This window comes from Anolis carolinensis, chromosome 5 (genome assembly GCF_035594765.1).
Source record: "Anolis carolinensis isolate JA03-04 chromosome 5, rAnoCar3.1.pri, whole genome shotgun sequence".
NCBI classification, from domain to species: domain Eukaryota; kingdom Metazoa; phylum Chordata; class Lepidosauria; order Squamata; family Dactyloidae; genus Anolis; species Anolis carolinensis.
This window is the reverse complement of record NC_085845.1, coordinates 151,680,463-151,698,411: the sequence shown is the minus strand read 5'-3', so window position 1 is coordinate 151,698,411 and position 17,949 is coordinate 151,680,463. Positions and strand designations below refer to the sequence as shown.

Genomic DNA, 17,949 nt, shown 5'->3' with positions numbered 1-17,949 from the left:
CTCTTTAGATTAATGAAGACAGAATGCAGCAGATACTGGCAAAATGCCAACAACAATAATGCATTCCTCATTAGTTGTACTATATGCAAATCGAAATCACATAGACCACTGCCGAGAAAAGAACCGTAGTTCTTCTGTACCAATAATGAAAATGCACATCTTTCATACGCAGTTTCTAATTAAAATTAATACAACTACAGACCATTTGCTGTGTCATGTTCCACAGCACTTGGAAGCAGTGTTCTCAAGCCGACTTTCCATTACACACATACAGAGAAAAAGATACTGATATTAACACCTGCAAGGTCTATATATCATGACCTTAAAATTAAAGATGCATTACCTTTTTGTACAGGCTGTTTTTAAAGACAAGATACAGACATTAAATTTTGATTCAAACAAGGCAGGATTTTATGCCTCAATATTGCTTTGAATTGCATAGATATAAGCCCCACCAAGCTGAGAAATTGCAAAGTGTCTCCCCCATCCTGGAAACGTGGGATTTCTCCACAAACATTCAGGATTCATTGTATGTTTGAAATATCATTAAGGATGGCAGGCTAACATGCAGAATGCAAGGTCTCTTTCTGGATTCTTACTCCCTCAGAGATCTATTTAACCTACTGCTATACTTTGCTCCCATTATTGTCAAGTTCTGTTTTTCTAGGCAACTTGTCCTTCAGATTCTAAACATGGGGTTAAAGAGGAAAAGGAACAGGATAGAGAACACATTTTCTTAAATCCTTATCCAAGATAGAACACATGGGACTTGTAATATAATAGTAATTCCGAGTACCCCAATCCCTAACCAATTTCTGTGAATGGCTGCAGCCCTGGAATAGTAGCTGTGTGGTTTTATTCAGATTAATGATCGTAGTGGGTTCAGCATATATTGCCTGAGCTCTGATCCCTATCCCAATCTTTTAGGTTGCTTCCTATAAACTGCAAGGGGCATCAATCAATACGCTGGTACTTTCTCTTTCCTTTCAACGCGGATCCTATCCTCTCATTTTTCAGCGCTTCTCTAGTACAATCAACTGATAGATGCAAGCTGTTTCTGACTTTTATGCCTTGAGACTTTTCTTCCTACCTTTCTAGAGCCTCAGCAGTCATGAATATTCTATGCCTCTTGAAAGCTCATATGTTCTTGCCAAGCAATTTAGGACTTAAAAAAAAACATTCTCTTTCTTTTTAACCTACAAAAATGTATGTATTTCTGTGTTTTGGATGACCCTGTTTTGCCTCAAAACAGTCAAGCACTCAAATAATTGTGTCTGCTCTGAAAAGAAACGATACCTAGATATGCATTGAAACCACAGTACAAATTTGACCTTAATTATGAATAAACTGCGCATGCTGTTTTACAGACAACATATATTTGTAAACTTGTTCATGCAAAAGTAGTGTGAACAACAGGAAACGTTTTACCCCCACATCTTTATAAAGAACATTTACTTGTGTCTGCATTTTTAAATGGTGCGCAAGTCCTCTGCACAATAAGTATTACAAAGTTTCTTTTGATCTGCCATCCAAAATCATTTTATGTAGCTGAAACAAAAAGATGAAAGTTATACAAAACAGTATTCTTATATCATGAGAAAAATAATAAAGAAAAATCAGGGTCACAAATTTTTAAACTTTTAATCCTAAACATTACAGGGCAAATGGATGTTGGAATCTATTTCCATACATCATGCATTTTAATGCCTTTTATTTCTATTTAATGTGTGTCCAAATCCACTAAAACATGAGTGGCTTACAACTTTTGAGTTATGGAAATGTATATTCTGGAATAAATGCTACAAAAGCAACAATGGGAAAAAGCCAAACTGTCTCCATAAAAGTAAATTTGAACATTGTGAAGTTTAGACACTTTCTTTTTTAAAAACTTGTCAATTCAGTGCATCATACGGTTCAAATTAATGGTCCCTGTTTTGAGGAAATGTTTAACTAGTGTCCATTGATTCCAAATTAGTAGATGATGAATCTTTTTGGATACTTTCAAAGATGGCAGCAAGCTCAGGATTAGAGCTTATTTGTGACTGAAATTCACTCATCAGAGGACTCTTTTCTGCTTCTGGAATGGTTAATAATGCTGCCACTGCTCTCATGGCAGAACGCTTCAGTTCATCTTGCTTTTCAAATTCCTGCTTCACAGAATTTGCTTTTACCTGTTTTGTTAAAAAAAAGGTGAAATTTAATAAGTTTAACATACAAACCCAATCATGAAATCAAATGAGTGAGATATTCAAACTGATGTACCGTATATACTTGAGTATAAGCCAACCTGAATATAAGCCAGGGCACTTAATTTTATCAAAAAAAAACTGGGAAAACTTATTGACTCAAGTATAAGCCGAAGGTGGAAAATGCAGCAGTTACTGATAATTTTTTAAAAGGTCTCTGCCTCTTTCTTTCCTTCCTTCCTACGTACTTGCTCTGCTTTCTCTTTGTCTGTTCTGGGCCCAGTTCTGTACAACATCTTTATTAATGACTTAGATGAAAAGTTAGAAGGCATGATCATCAAGTTTGCAGGCAACACCAAATTGGGAGGGATAGTTAATGCTCCAGAAGGCAGGAGCAGAATTCAAAACAATCTTAATAGATTAGGGAGATGGGCTGAAACCAACAAACGGAAGTACAACAGGGACAAATGCAAATTACTCCACTTAGGGCAGAAAAAATGAAGTACATTATTAGAGTCTGGATTGCCATTGTTGGGGTTTTTATTGTGGTTTTCCTGCATGGAAGCAGAAGGGGTTGGACTACATGGCCTTTGGGGGTCTCTTCCTACATCATCATCATCATCAGAGGCTGGGATGCCATTTTTGGGGGCTTTTATTGTGGTTTTCCTGCATGGGAGCAGGAGGGGGTTGGACCACCTGGCCTTTTTGGATCTCTTCCTATTCTGTTATTATCTCCATGAAGCATGCCTTCTCTCTCTTCCCTCTCCTGCCTCACACCCTGTATGGTCCCTAAACATTTTAAACAGGGGGGCAGTTCACAGTTCCTCAAACTGTTAGAGGGCCAGACTATAGTTTCTTTCAAAACTATGAACGAATTCCAATGCTCACTGCACATCTCTTATTATGAAGTAAAAAACAAAAAGGGAACAAATACAGCCTCAATGTTAATGATAATAAAAATAATAAAGAGAGTTGGAAGAGACCCCTTGGGCCATTTAGTCCAACCCCCTTCTGCCTTTGTGCACCAAAAACACAAGCAAAGCACCCCTGACCGATGGCCACCCAGCCTCAATGTTGTTGATAATAATAATAATAATAATAATAATAATAATAATAATAATAATAATAATATTAATACATCACACAGTCCTAAACGCTTGGGAAGTGTTTACCTTGTGATTTTTTGATATGAGTTCCAGCATATATATCTCGTTTGCTGTGTTATGCTGTGTCTTTGTGTCAATAATAATGATGATAATAATAATAATAATAATAATACAGTAGAGTCTCACTTATCCAACATAAACGGGCTGGCAGAATGTTGGATAAGTGAATACGTTGGATAATAAGGAGAGATTAAGAAAAAGCCTATTAAACATCAAAATAGGTTATGATTTTACAAATTAAGCACCAAAACATCATGTTATACAACAAATTTGACAGAAAAAGTAGTTCATTACACATTAATGCTATGTAGTAATTACTGTATTTACGAATTTAACACCAAAATATCATGATATATTGAAAACATTGACTACAAAAATGCGTTGGATAATCCAGAATGTTGGATAAGTGAGTGTTGGATAAGTGAGACTCTACTGTAATAATAAAAAAGAGGGTTGGAAGAGAACCCTTGGGCCATTTAGTCTAACCCCCTTCTGCCTTTGTGCAGCAAAGCACTAGCAAGCCACCCGATAGATGGACTCCCAGCCTCAATGTTAATAATAATAATAATAATAATAATAAAAAAGAGGGTTGGAAGAGACCCCTTGGGCCATTTAGTCCAACCTCCTTCTGCCTTTGTTCACCAAAAGCATTAGCAAAGCACCCCTTAATAATTAATTATTAATTAAGTAATAATTAAAATATCATTATAAACAAGCAAAGCTTTGGAAAGCACGCACCAGGCGAGGGAGGAGGCGGGAAAGGTGTGTGCCTTTCCCTCCTCCCTAGCGTTGCATGCAACTTCCTCAACGGAGAAGGAGCGAGCCGCCGCCGCGGGGGCCCGGATAAATGGCTTCAATGGGCTGCATGTGGACCCCGGGCCTTAGTTTGGGGACCCCTACTATATGGCAAGGACAACACAGAGAGGAAGAGAATGAGAAGAGAAGTAAGAGAAAGAGAGAGGAGAAGAGAAGTAAGAGAAAACGGAAGAGGAAAGATAAGAAGAGGAAGGAGGAAGACTTGAAAAGGAAGAAGAGGAAGTGAAGAGGAAAAGGAAGAAGAAAGGAAAACAAAGGAAGTGAAAGAGTTCAGCAGGACTTGCCTCAGATTTCTCTTTTGCAGGCATTGAAGGAAGGCAGCATAGCGGCCAACAGAGGGGAAGGAAGGGGGCGGGGGGAGGAATTGCTTGGGTCTTCAACTCCCAGAATACATGACCATTGAAGAAGCTGGTTAGGGCTTCTGGGAGTTGGAAGCCCAAACAGCTAGAGGTCCGCAGTTTGAGGATGCCTGTTCTAGACATTATGCATGTGTAATAAGTGATGGCACAACACTAACTTTCATAATACCACATAAAATATATTAAGAAATTAAAAATTTACATAGTAGTATCCACTAGCTCACGCCTGAACAAACTACAGCCCTCCAGCTGTTTTAGTTTCCAACTCCCAGAAGCCCTAGCCAGCTTATCCAATGGCCAGGAATTCTGGGAGTTGGGAGGCCAAAACAGATGGATGGGCGCAGGTTGTGTAGGCCTACACTAGCTCAAAGAAAAGCCTCCTAGAAAATAAAATGCAAAGATTCTTTCTGTACAGAGGTTACTCATATTGACGTGCTATTTTACAGGCACAAAAGTATTTTATTAGAAGCAAGATTTCTTTTTTCCTTTTTGCTCCTAGCAACACAAGCAGACATTTTAGTAATGCACCAGTCAGTGAATAAAAGTTTAAGAAGATAATATCTGGATATTACATTTTATTTAAACAAGAGAAGCATTCAGCAAATTAAAAGAAATTCACGTATTACCTTAGTTGTACATGTAGCCCGCAAAGGCTCAACCAGTCTATCCAGCCTCTGCAATACTGCACTTGGACATAGGGTAGACAATCTTACCAGCATTAAAAATGTTAGCATCTGGTTAGAGAGAACAAAAATATGAACAAATAAGCCATACAATATGTTGCAGTATAGAGTACTCCAGCCATTGTGTGGGGCACTATTTTATGGTATTTGGGTGAAAGACTAGTTGTGTCCAATTTCAGCTACATTGAATCCTTCCACTTCTTTGATGGTACTATTTGAAAGAGCTCACCACCATAAAATGCGTATAGGACATTTTTTTAAAACTCACCAGTGAATCAGGTAATATCTCATTCAGTTCATTCTAAAGTCATTTATATCTATATGGCACTTCCTTCTATTCTAGTCATTCCTATTTTCTCACCAGATTTTTCCCAAATTAGTCAGTCAACAACAATGTGTGAATAATTGCTTAAGGGGCTGTTTGGCACACATCACAGATTTCTTTGAATATTTGCACACCTTTTATTAGCAAAACATGCACTGAATCAGTTGGAATCTGATAAATTATAATTACTCTTTACAAGTTATTTTCGTTGTTCTTTAGCCATCTAGAAAAGATCAGCAGGAACAGAAAGTAACAGAAGCTGAAAGCACCTGCTACTATTTGTTGAGAAAATAAATGCCTTATGTCTTAGGGCAGTATAAAATATGGAAAAAGTTTTCATCTTAAAATTTGTACCAAGTTATATGTTTTTATTTCAGCCATAAAGCTTGTGGAAATACATATTTTATCAGAAAATATGCTGATAGTACAAATGATACATAAAAACATTTAGCCATTATTATAGAAAACACTGCATTAGTATGTAGTGAAAACGTATACATATCAGAACATGCACAAGATAAAGAGCTAACCTTAATATCATAGTGATCCTTCAAGCCATCTTCAACATGGTTTAAGAATTCAAAGATGTCTAGTCTATCCAGACAACTATCCAGAAGAGTGTACATGCATTCAAAAGCTGCCTTCCTAATATCAAGACCATCATCAACTGTATGCTTAAAAGGCCCCATTTCTACCTGAAAATAAAATCATCAACATTCAATAAGTGTACATGCAGTTGGTAATTAATACTTTCAATAAAGTAGTATCTGACCATACAAAAATGTAAGGTTTTTTACCCTAGGATAAAACTAAACTGTGTGTATGTTTAAAAAAAAACTACCATATGATATTGTTGATAAATGACCAGAGAAATTGTCCCTGTCTGTGGTGCAAGAAATAAGTTCCTTAATTTTGCAAAGTACCTAAAAGAAATAAAGAACCTGAATAGACAATCTGAGTAACCTGGTGTTTCACTCTGCCTGCCTTACATCGCAGTGTTGCCCAACAGTGCAATTTGAAGGGACTAAATGACTTATTACATATCCCCCCATAGTAATGCAAAGGAGCTATGAAGAGTTGACTGTGGCAAACTTGCAAAGCACCTGGCTGATAAGAAAAATTATGCGCTTCTTTGAGTTGAATTCCACAGTAAAATAGATTTTACTGAAACCAGGGAATCATATAAACAAAAACACAATCCAGTTCAATTCCCTGCCACACATGAATCAAAGCACTCCCAACAGAATACTTTAACCTAACCGTCTGTTTAGATCTGATGTCCACGTTTCAGTTTTTTCCCTTGAGTGTGAAGATAAGCTGCTTGAAGGAGGCCTATCACTTACTTCTTAGACTCACAATCATTCCAGCTTATAAATATTGTCAGAGAAAAGCTGGCTAACCAGATGCTGAAAACTATATACATAACTATGGATTCTGCATCCCAGATTCAACCATCCACAGCTTGAAAATATTTGAGGAAAAAAAATTCCAAAAAGCAAATTCTGATTTTGCCATTTTATATTCCATTTTATTATGCCACTAGCTGTGCCCGGCCACGCGTTGCTGTGGCGAAGTCTGGTGGTATGGGAAATAAAGTATTGAGGAATTGGTGGTAGTTAAGGTCAAGGGTAAAGGTTTTCCCCAGACATTAAGTCCTGTCGTGTCTGACTCTGGAGGTTGGTGCTTATCTCCATTTCTAAGCCGAAGAGCCGGCGTTGTCCGTAGACTCCTCCAAGGTCATGTGGGATGACTACATGGAGCGGCGTTACCTTCCCGCCGGAGCAGTACCTATTGATGCACTCACATTTGCATGTTTTTTGAACTTCTGGGTTGGCAGAAGCTGGGGCTAACAGTGGGGGCTCTCTCTGCTCCCCCAATTCAAACCTGCGGCCTTTCGGTCCAGAAGTTCAGCAGCTCAGCGCTTTAACACGCTGCGCCATCAGGGGATATTATTTCCTAAAGGTTGTGAATATACAATATTTCTGATTGGTTTTTTTTGTTTGTTGGAGGCAAGTATGAATGCTGCAATTAGGAAAAATGATTAGGATGTAATGGCCTTGCAGCTTTAAAGCCTGGCTGTTTCCTCCCTGAGTGAATTTTTTGTTGGGAGGTGTTAGCTGGCCCTGATTGTTTCCTGTCTGGAATTCCCTTGTTTTCAGAGTGGTGTTGTTTGCGATATTTTATGTGCTTCTACTGTCTGTGGCCCTGAGAAAACAGAGGATTTTCCAGACTTTGATGATGGGAATACTTTGTTGGGAGGTGTTAGCTGGCCCTGATTGTTTCCTGTCTGGAATTCCCTTGTTTTCAGAGTGGTGTTGTTTGCGATATTTCATGTGCTTCTACTGTCTGTGGCCCTGAGAAAACAGAGGATTTGCCAGACTTTGATGATGGGAATACTTTGTTGGGAGGTGTTAGCTGGCCCTGATTGTTTCCTGTCTGGAATTCCCTTGTTTTCAGAGTGGTGTTGTTTGCCATATTTCATGTGCTTCTACTGTCTGTGGCCCTGAGAAAACAGAGGATTTGCCAGACTTTGATGATGGGAATACTTTGTTGGGAGGTGTTAGCTGGCCCTGATTGTTTCCTGTGTGGAATTCCCCTGTTTATTTACTGTCCTGGTTTTAGAGATTATATTGTTCTGCATTATTCTATCCCAGTAATTATTTCATATTAAAGAAGAATCTCACTTATCCAACATTTGCTTATACAATGTTCTGGATTATCCAACGCAGTCTGCCTTTTCATAATCAATGTTTTTGTAGTCAGTGTTTTAAATTCATTGTGATATTTTAGTGGTAAATTTGTAAATACAGTACAGTAGAGTCTCACTTATCCAACATAAACGGGCTGGCAGAACGTTGGATAAGCGAATATGTTGGATAATGAGGAATTAAGGATAACCCTATTAAACATCAAATTAAGTTATGATTTTACAAATTAAGCACCAAAACATCATGTTAGACAACAAATTTGGCAGAAAACGTAGTTCAGTACACAGTAATGCTATATAGTAATTACTGTATTTATGAATTTAGCACCAAAATATCACGATATATTGAAAGCATTGACTACAAAAATGCGTTGGATAATCCAGAACGTTGGATAAGCGAGTGTTGGATAAGTGAGACTCTACTGTAAATACTACATAGCATTACTGCGCATGGAACTACTTTTTCTGTCAAATTTGTTGTATAATATGATGTTTTGGTGCTTAATTTGTATAACGATTACCTAATTTGATGTTTAATTGGCTTTTCCTGAATCCCTTCTTATTATCCAACATATTCACTTATCCTGCCGGCCTGTTTACGTTGGATAAGTGAGACTCTACTGTATATTTCTAATCTTATATTATCTGCTTAGAACTGGATTATCTGAGGCCCCTTCTTCACAGCTGTATAAAATGCACACTGAAGTGGATTATATGGCAGTGTGGAGTCAACATAATCCAGTTCAAAGCAGATAATATAAGATTATAAATGGGTTATATAGCTGTGTGGAAGGGCCTTGAGTCTACACTGCCATATAATCCAGTGCAAATTAGATAATCTGTGGAAGAAGCCTAAGTGAGGCCTAAATCTGCCTGTCCCCGAACTGAAACCTGGCTGTCCCTTGGTTGCTAGGCAACCAAGTGGGCAGAGATTAGCCCTCTAAACTGGCAGCAATTGGATAAAAAATAATTATCGCTCTCCCTCTAATTAGGACTTTATTTTTCTTTTTGTTGTATCAACCTTGAGGCGTGGATGATGGGTTGTGTTGTCAAATTTTGAGGTTGGGGGGCCTGTACTTTTGTTGTTTTGTGAATTGCCGTGATGCCATCACTCTTTTATATGTATATAGATTATATATAATGAGATTTTGGTATCCATAGGAGGTCCTGGGATCAAATCCCAGTGGATACCAAGGGCCCACTGTAAATGCCTATCTTAATGATTTTCTGGATACAACTGCATGCTTACCTTGAAATATGAATGCTTTACATACCTCTCTTATTAACTCTTTTCGGACTTTTGTTTCATTATAAAGATGTGGAAGCACAGTATCTAGAAGGTCCCTTATAAGCGAAGGCTTATTGTGTGCCGCTGAATTAAATGTTACCAGAGCTACTCGTCTCACATTAAGATCTGGATCTTCCAATGTTTTGAGAAAGTCACCTACAATCATAAAAATGTGATTAACATGTGCTTTCATTCACTATTTGTAATGGATGAAAGCTGAAGATAAAGGCACATGAGCAACCTGATGCTTATCCTTTCCTGTTCCTGGCCTGATATTCATGTACTGTAATTCTGGTTTCTAGCATTGTTTGTATGACATACTATGGTTCATTCCTTACTATATTCATTTTCAGCATGTCAGCTTTAACTATCTGTGGAAGTAGAATTAGTCAATGAAAGATTATGCTATGAACTTCATTCTCTCAAGGTATAAGATGCTAGAACAGAGGTGTCAAATTCGTGAGCCTCCAGATGTTTCATCCTCCACTCCCAGAAGCCCTAATCAGTTTGTTCAAATGGCCAGGAATTCTGGAAGCTGAAGTCCAGAACATCTGAAAGGCAACCAGCTTGACACTGCTGTGCTAGAAGAGTCCTGTGCATATGGTAGTTTTAAATACATTGACTAATTTTGAAATTATAAATTACATATTTGCCCACAGATTTGTTGGAGCACAGCTTCAGGAAAATGTATTTCACAGAGTGAGCACCATCACATTAAATGTCCTGTCCTGTACATCTTTGTAACAATGGTTTCAATGACTAAAATAGACCTCACAGCAGAAGCACCTGTGCCATAAGGACCAAATAAAGGTAAGGTAAAGGTTTCCCCTGATGTTAAGTCCAGTCATGTCTGACTCTGGGGGTTGGTGCTCATCTCCATTTCTAAGCCGAAGAGCCGGCGTTGTCCGTAGACACCTCCAAGGTCATGTGGCCGGAATGACTGCATGGAGCGCTGTTACCTTCCCGTCGGAGCGGTACCTATTGATCTACTTGCATTTGCATGTTTTCGAACTGCTCGGTTGGCAGGAGCTGGAGCTAACAGCGGGCGCTCAAGCCGCTCCCGGGATTTGAACCAAATAGGTGTACATAAGACAGCAAGTGATTTAAAAACTAAAAGATCATAGACCTGACCTGTTTGCAAGCCAGTTCCATTCTTCCAGCATCAATGCATGCTGCTGGGTCAACCTATTCAGAAGTCTATATAAAATATTCCATAGCAACTACAGCTTTCAGACTGCCCTGAGAGGCAAAGAGGGCAATGCAGTAGTCCAATTCCACATACATCAAAAGCCTGGATCATTTTAATCAAGATACCTTTCTAATGAATAACTATAACTGGCATATCAAAGGCAGAAAGGTACTCCAAGTCGCAGATGTAAGACTATGCCTGAGGTGAGTTCTGCATTTAATTCTCCAAAAGCAGTACACCAAAAAAGGCAGTCTATTATAACAGATACAGTAAACTCCTACAAGGTCTCCCATTTTTATTTCAACTGAAAGCAAACACTGCCAAAGGTTTCAACCTGGCCATGAAGAAAGCGGAGAATGTGAAGCTTTGTGCAACATCTACTTGCTGGACACATCACAATAAACTAAGGTTGAGTATGAATATCGAAGTGGCATTCTCTTTGCATTTGCTTTGTTCCATTATCTTTTGTAAGGAGAGATATATTCATATATTATGAGATCGATCACCGGGGATGCATGAGAAGAACTTCCACAACTAACTCCATGCATTTGGATGCAAGCCATTTCTATTAAAAACAGACAGCAATTCCAATTCCAATATGCCCTTTGTACAATTAATTTCTTCAGAGATTTCATTTAACTGAAGATCTGCTCTACCATCAATTTCCCCCCAAAATCCTATTACCCATGCATCACTATATGAATTAGTGTCAAAGAATTCAAAAGATACATGTAAATTCTTTTTATATCACATTTTTCTGAAGTTGCTGTATTACACACTCATTGAGGAACCGACCATATTCAGTTTTGTTTTGATAGGTCACAGGCCTGGATGCTACACCAGAATATATCCCTCTTCCAACCACAAAAGACAGAGACTTCCAAACTAAGTACCATTTAACCTCACAGGAAAAATTCATTAACTGCAATGATTCCATTACTCTACTTTAAAAGCAACATTAATAACTAAAACTTAATTCTCTCCTTGTTATCAACTTCATACATTTTTTCATTACACTCTCTTTCTGGTGGCAGCACCATTTACTGTCTTGTATTAATATTATGCACTACTACAGCATACAAGAAAACTGTATAGAAATGATACTAATAAACAGATTTCCTGAACACTCTAAAAGCATCCTTGGATCTTTTTCGAATTTCACAAATCTTACATAATCTTAGTCACCAACAAATTCATTATTTTTCCACTGAACCTTATACAGATGAAATCTACATATGTCATGATAAGGTGGGATGATCAGCTTTTAGCAAAATGGACACACAATGGAGTGTACCAAACCACTTTCAACTGGGCCATGAAAGAATGCTGTACTTTGCTTTAAAACAAAGCAATACCAAAAGTGCATGCCATCTTTTACGACTAAATTATTTTTTCTCCCCTACTTAATTTTGGGGGTGGTATATAAGGAGCTTCAAAAACAGGCACAAGCAGCATAGAATTTGATGGTAGAAATGCCCTCCTTCAAACTCATATTTTTACTCACCTATACAGTTCTTTAATAAAGGATCTATGGGTTGAGGATGATCAGAAATGGTGAACTTCACAGCAGTGACCACTGAACTTCGAGCATATGATGATCCTAATAGTAAATAATTAAAAGTAAATTATTGTGTTCAATTTCCTCAACCGAAAATTATAAAAATGCAATTAACAAATAATTTTGCAAATATTAATATTGTCTTCTTTCTATGCTTATAATGAGGGAACTAGTTACTTAGGCTCGCTCAAGTGAACTGGTGACACCATAACATCTTAAAAAAGAAACTGAAACTCCTTGCATTTTCAGAAAATTTCTTATATTTTATGAGGCTGTAAAGGCTATTGAAGAAAAACAAGTCTAAAGCACTTTTTGATCTCATAAGCTAAGTTCCACAGATCCTAAGTCTACAATAATTATGTTTAGGAGATTCTCCCTTCTCTGAGCTGAATAACTTATTAATCATTTCAGAATAGCCATATCTCTTTATTTTTCCATGTTTTCAAACCCTTTGTATACTATTTTTTTGCCACATGGAATCCTGCTAATTACTCAGAAGTTGCTCCTTGATGTTTCAATAATTCTGTGTTAGTTTTACTCTATTTGCTAATAAGCTGCCCTAGAATATGGTGAATTGTGAGATTAAAAAAATTGATAAAAAAGGTTTGTGTCTGCCATTTATCAAATAAGAATGAGAAGAACATGAAGCAAACAATGAGGGGAAATGAATAACTAGATAGAAGAGCTTTCCACCAGCTTAATCTGAAAAGATTCTTGTTGTCGCCCCATGTGACAAGTGAACACTTTTAATAAGCTTATCATCATGTACTTTGCAATGTCAAGATTTCATACTTATTAATGTCTTAAAATACTTTCCTCTTACATTAGATGACAATTCATTTGTTCCTTCTACAACATATCAAGATTTAATTTTAAAAACATTTTCATGAGAAATTATTGTAGCAGTCAGCCATTTTTCTTTGAGGGCTTGGGGGAAATAGACTTTTGTGTGCTATTTTGTTTATATTAAATAGGCATGCTTTCAATACATTTTAATTTTATTTTTAATTATATATTTTTTAATTTTGGTATGTTTTCTCTTGAGCTCCAGACTAGGAAAAAGGTGAGAAAGATAATAACAGTGATATTTATATCCTAATGTAATTATACATTCTGTTTTAAAAGTTAAAATATTCTGATCTTTTTCTTAATCACAAAGCTGATGTTCACAATCTACTTACTACAGCATATAGTTATTAGAACTGACAGAACTATTCTGAAAAAGGGGAGCAACTAGTTGGTAGTCAAAATAGTACATAAAGATATGTTTACTAACCGGATGCCAAATATCCTTTGAGACGTGGAAGTAGTGTTTCCGGGTCTATTAATGTAAGCTTGCCCAAGCATTCAGCAACAACATTCCTAGTACCCTCTTCTGCACACTCACAGTGTTTCAGGAGCAAAGACCAGATGTTCTCCACATATGGTTTTAGACCTTGAACTGATGCAGAGCTAATTATCTCCTTCAAGGAATGGAGCAGAAGGTATTGCCTTTTAGGCTGGCTGGTTATTTCTTGTAAAACAAATGGAAGGTATTCAGGAAGATTGCCGACACTGATGCTGCCCAATGCATAAGAAGCTGCAGACTTCACTTCTTCGCTAGGAGAGGAGAATGCTTCGAGTATTACAGATTTTAGCTCTATTTGCCCACTTAAGTCAATATGATGTCCAACTTCCCCAAGAGAAAGCAAAGCTAAAAGACGAATGGAATCTGTAGATCTTGAATTCTTGACATCCTGAATAAATTGACCTACTACTGCTGGTCCCTCTTTGGGGCATGCTCGGGTAAGGGCAGCTACACATTTGGCAATGGAATAATAAGACTGCTTATGAGTAAGTGCTGTACTCTGAGAATACACTGGCCCTGTTAGCATGCGCAGTAAGTCCATATATCCCAAATTACTTGTTCCAGTTACAACCAGAGCTTGGAAAAATTCTAACATGGCACTAAGTGCTCCACCCTGCAAAAGTGGTGACCTCACTAGCCCAATAAGTTCATTCAGTATAGACCCACTGATTTTTGAGAGAGAGGAAGGATAAACCTTAGCTAGTGTGGTCAAAAAACTGATAGCCATTTGTGAGACATGCATATCACTCTCACTAATAAGAGGTGGAAGCTCATCTAGGACAGCATCAATCATAGCAGCTGTCAAACTGTCACTGTAGTTTTTGATTAAAATGTCTAAAGCAGCAAGTGTCCCAAGTTTCAAAGCGCGCTGGTTCTTTCGGAGAAAGGATGCAAGAATAGGAACACCTTCTCCTAGAATTGGCCTTAGATCTATCTTCAGAGGAGAACCAGCTATAAGAGTCAAAGCCTTCACAGTGGTCAACCGAGTGATCTCATTTTTCAGTCTCTCTAAGAAGATCTGAAGTGTACTAGGTAAATCAGAGCCAAGATTGTCACCAAGACTGCAAATGATTTGACCCATACAGGAAATTGCCCTCTCTTTTACTTCCTGATCAATATCAGCAGCTTTCAGTCTCTTGATTGTACAAGTAAACAAATCTTTGATATAAGGAGTGGCATCAAAAGAAGAAGGCTGATCCAGAGGGCGAATGACCTTCACAAGCTGTTGGGTAACCAGGAGAGCTTCTGATGTTATTTTATAAAATGGGTCTCCAACACATGCGACAACAGGAGGCACCAAGGCCTGAACGTGAGGATGGAAAACTTGAGGAGCGTGATTGCAGAGGATCACATACAAACACGATAAAGCATCTATCTTCAGATTAGAGGAACTTGATTTGTCATTCAGTGAAAAAATTATACCTGAAAAACAAATGCAGAGTTAATAAGTATCATCTGAGATCTGAAATGTGTTTGGGTTATATAATCAGTAACATCTGATTTAGGCGAAATACAGATCAGTATTTTTCCAAACTTACACAAAATCAGTAGAGATGTAAGAAAGGGCAATCTGTTGGTGTATGAATTTCACATTTTTTATAAACATAAAAAAATATTTTTCATACCTGGGACAAGTACAGGAACATGTTGTGTGAGAGCACCAGGTAAAACATTCACTAATTCAGTTAGCATGTTAAAACAACACTGACGAGTCTTCACACTTTTTTCCTTCATTTGTTTGTGCAAGGCTTTAACGATGTTGGGAACCTGTAATTAATATATACTCATTATACAATGTGGCAATGCTTTGAATACATAAACCTGCACATTACGGATGGTTCTTAAATATATATGATGAACCAGATCAAAGGTGTATTTTATTAGCATTCCATTCTCATAGTCTCATGGTCAGAAATAATATTTCTGTATTTGGCTGTAGAAAGAGTCCAGAAACTGACAGCAAAAATCTCTGAACAAGGCCAAAAGCTCATTGCCAACAGCAACTATACCAAAAACTATATATTTATATCAGGGATCACCACAGCATAAGTAAGAGCAATACAAATTGTATACTGCTTTGAGATTAAAAATCCATTTTCTTATATTCAATCTAACAGATATGATATTTTGTGCTGCGACATTCTGACATTCCATTCATTCACCTGACTTTGGAGCATTGTTAAAGGTGTCTCTCCTTGTTCCATTGCATCAGGATCACAAAGCCAACTCTGCACAGGTCGAGTTTGTTTCAAAAGAGAGAGGTAGGCATGGAAAACATCTGCTTTTACATTCTCCTCTCGTTCCTTGAATCTACCAATTAAAGCAGGAGATACTGTCTTGTAGAACTCGGGTAGCATTTCATGCCGGGTACTGACTACAGCATCCAAGCATTTTGCAGCTGCACGTCTAACCTTCCAGCTCATGTCATCATCATCACTATATTCATCATCACTCCCTAAAAAAGAACAGAAGGACATTATAAGATAATTACAATTATCACAACTTACCAATTGCCTATGTTATTATTTATACAATTAAAATACATTGTATCACATGCTGCCCTGAAATCCTTCAATGTAGAATATCTATATTTCAATATTGGTACTTATTACTGAACAGCAATCTAGATACTGTTGCAACTGCAGCTCTAATCAGCATATGTATTAGGAGAATGACAAGGTAATTGCCTGAAATGTTACACATTTTAATCCTTGTATGAAAAATATATAGAAGACAACCAGCAGTTCTATGGCAAATTCATATTTAGATATTCAAGATAGCTTTAAAGGAAATATGACTTAAATAAGTAAATTTTACAAGAAAGGGGTTCCAAAAGAAAAGAATTTACAAAAAAAAAGGGCGCCACAGAAAAGAACTTAAGACACTTGCACTTGTGTTGGCATGTGGAGAAACTCACTTGTAGTGAATTGCTCCCTGTGCCTTCCAGAAAATGTATACACACATAACGATCAATGTAACTGCTACTTTTACTTTATACATTTTGATTTCTTTCAGCTCATCTTGGTTGGTAAGAGGAAAATTAAAATGAGACTACAGAGTACCTCTTCCTAAATAAAACTTCAGCTATCATATTCTGGAAATCATCATATAACTGCAAATGAATGTGCTATATTTAGCACCTTAAGTAAGTTATTCTCCATTGAGCATACCTTGATCATCATCATCTCCACCATCAGCATCCATAGCATTCTCATCTTCATCCTCATCATCATAATTGTAATTGGGATCATAGGTAAGGTATTTAAGACAAATGTTTATAATGGTAGTGACATGAGGATAAACTTCTTTTGGACATCTACAAAATAAGATTAACACTAATTGAGTAACTACTGAAGATAAGCGATTACAGAGTAGAGCTACTTGAAACAATTGTATCCATGAACAAAGTACTATATTGAGGAAAGATATTAGGAATGTAAGATTTTCAAACAATTATTTTTAGATCGCAGATGTTGTATTGAAAGCACAATTATCAAAGCAGAAGCAAACTAAAATTTAGCTCAATGACAAACTCTCAAAGAATGAAGCAATTTCATAGGAAATAATTTGGGGCTTTTTCTGCTTTACTTTAGTTTCAGTAAATTTAGATCCCGCTGTCATTATCTTTTACATTTTAGAGATAATCACTGAAACCCAAGAGTACCTAGGACAAACATACCTCCTAACGAAAGATTCAAATGCTTGAATGCAATATTCTCGAAGTTCATCATCATCTATATTACAAAATTTGACTACCAAAGGTATAATTTTCTCCAGGTATTCACCTGATGGGAGAAAAAAAGAAATAATCATTTACATGAAGCATTTCATATGATAAAATAAAAAGATTTCAATAACATGTAAATGTATTTACCTATTCTATGACCTGCTTGCCTACTGATGGCAGCAATACACTGTATATAGGTCCTAGTTGTTGACATGGAATCATTTTTAGAAAGCTCTGTCAACAGATGCTCAATAAGATCAACAAACACTATGTTGCCACAACTCATAACAAGATGACCAAGAGCAATGATGGTTCTTTTTCTCACAGCAAGCCTTGGACTAGTCAGCTGAGGAAGCAGACAGGTCAGAATAGAAGGATGGAAGTTAACGAGCAGTCCTCCTTGCCTTAAACAGATAAAAATTAATTCAGAGAACACAGTAAATATAAAAATTATCTTGCCCAGGTATTTCTATCATACATTTTTCTCTAAGTGTGTGTACACTTCCAAATATTTTTATTAGTAACACTTAAGCTAATATCTTTGCTCTATCCAAAACCCTCCGCCCGTCTCAATTACTGAAAACAGGAGGAAATAAC

General features: G+C 37.1%; 1 protein-coding gene across 1 annotated transcript in view; it reads right to left on the bottom strand.

The window, feature by feature from the left end:
* Nucleotides 1–1,356: 1,356 nt before the first annotated feature.
* cand1 (cullin associated and neddylation dissociated 1) overlaps nt 1,357–17,949 on the bottom strand; it is a 33,068-nt gene continuing 16,475 nt past the window's right edge. The window contains exons 5-15 of the mRNA XM_003224631.4: nt 17,500–17,756; nt 17,305–17,410; nt 16,796–16,941; nt 15,788–16,080; nt 15,251–15,392; nt 13,554–15,047; nt 12,224–12,319; nt 9,517–9,686; nt 6,066–6,230; nt 5,154–5,261; nt 1,357–2,171 (exon numbers count right to left, since the gene is read on the bottom strand). Coding sequence (XP_003224679.1) covers nt 1,947–2,171; nt 5,154–5,261; nt 6,066–6,230; nt 9,517–9,686; nt 12,224–12,319; nt 13,554–15,047; nt 15,251–15,392; nt 15,788–16,080; nt 16,796–16,941; nt 17,305–17,410; nt 17,500–17,756 — 3,202 coding nt within the window. The 3' untranslated portion in view covers nt 1,357–1,946. The remainder of the gene's footprint in view (nt 2,172–5,153; nt 5,262–6,065; nt 6,231–9,516; nt 9,687–12,223; nt 12,320–13,553; nt 15,048–15,250; nt 15,393–15,787; nt 16,081–16,795; nt 16,942–17,304; nt 17,411–17,499; nt 17,757–17,949) is intronic.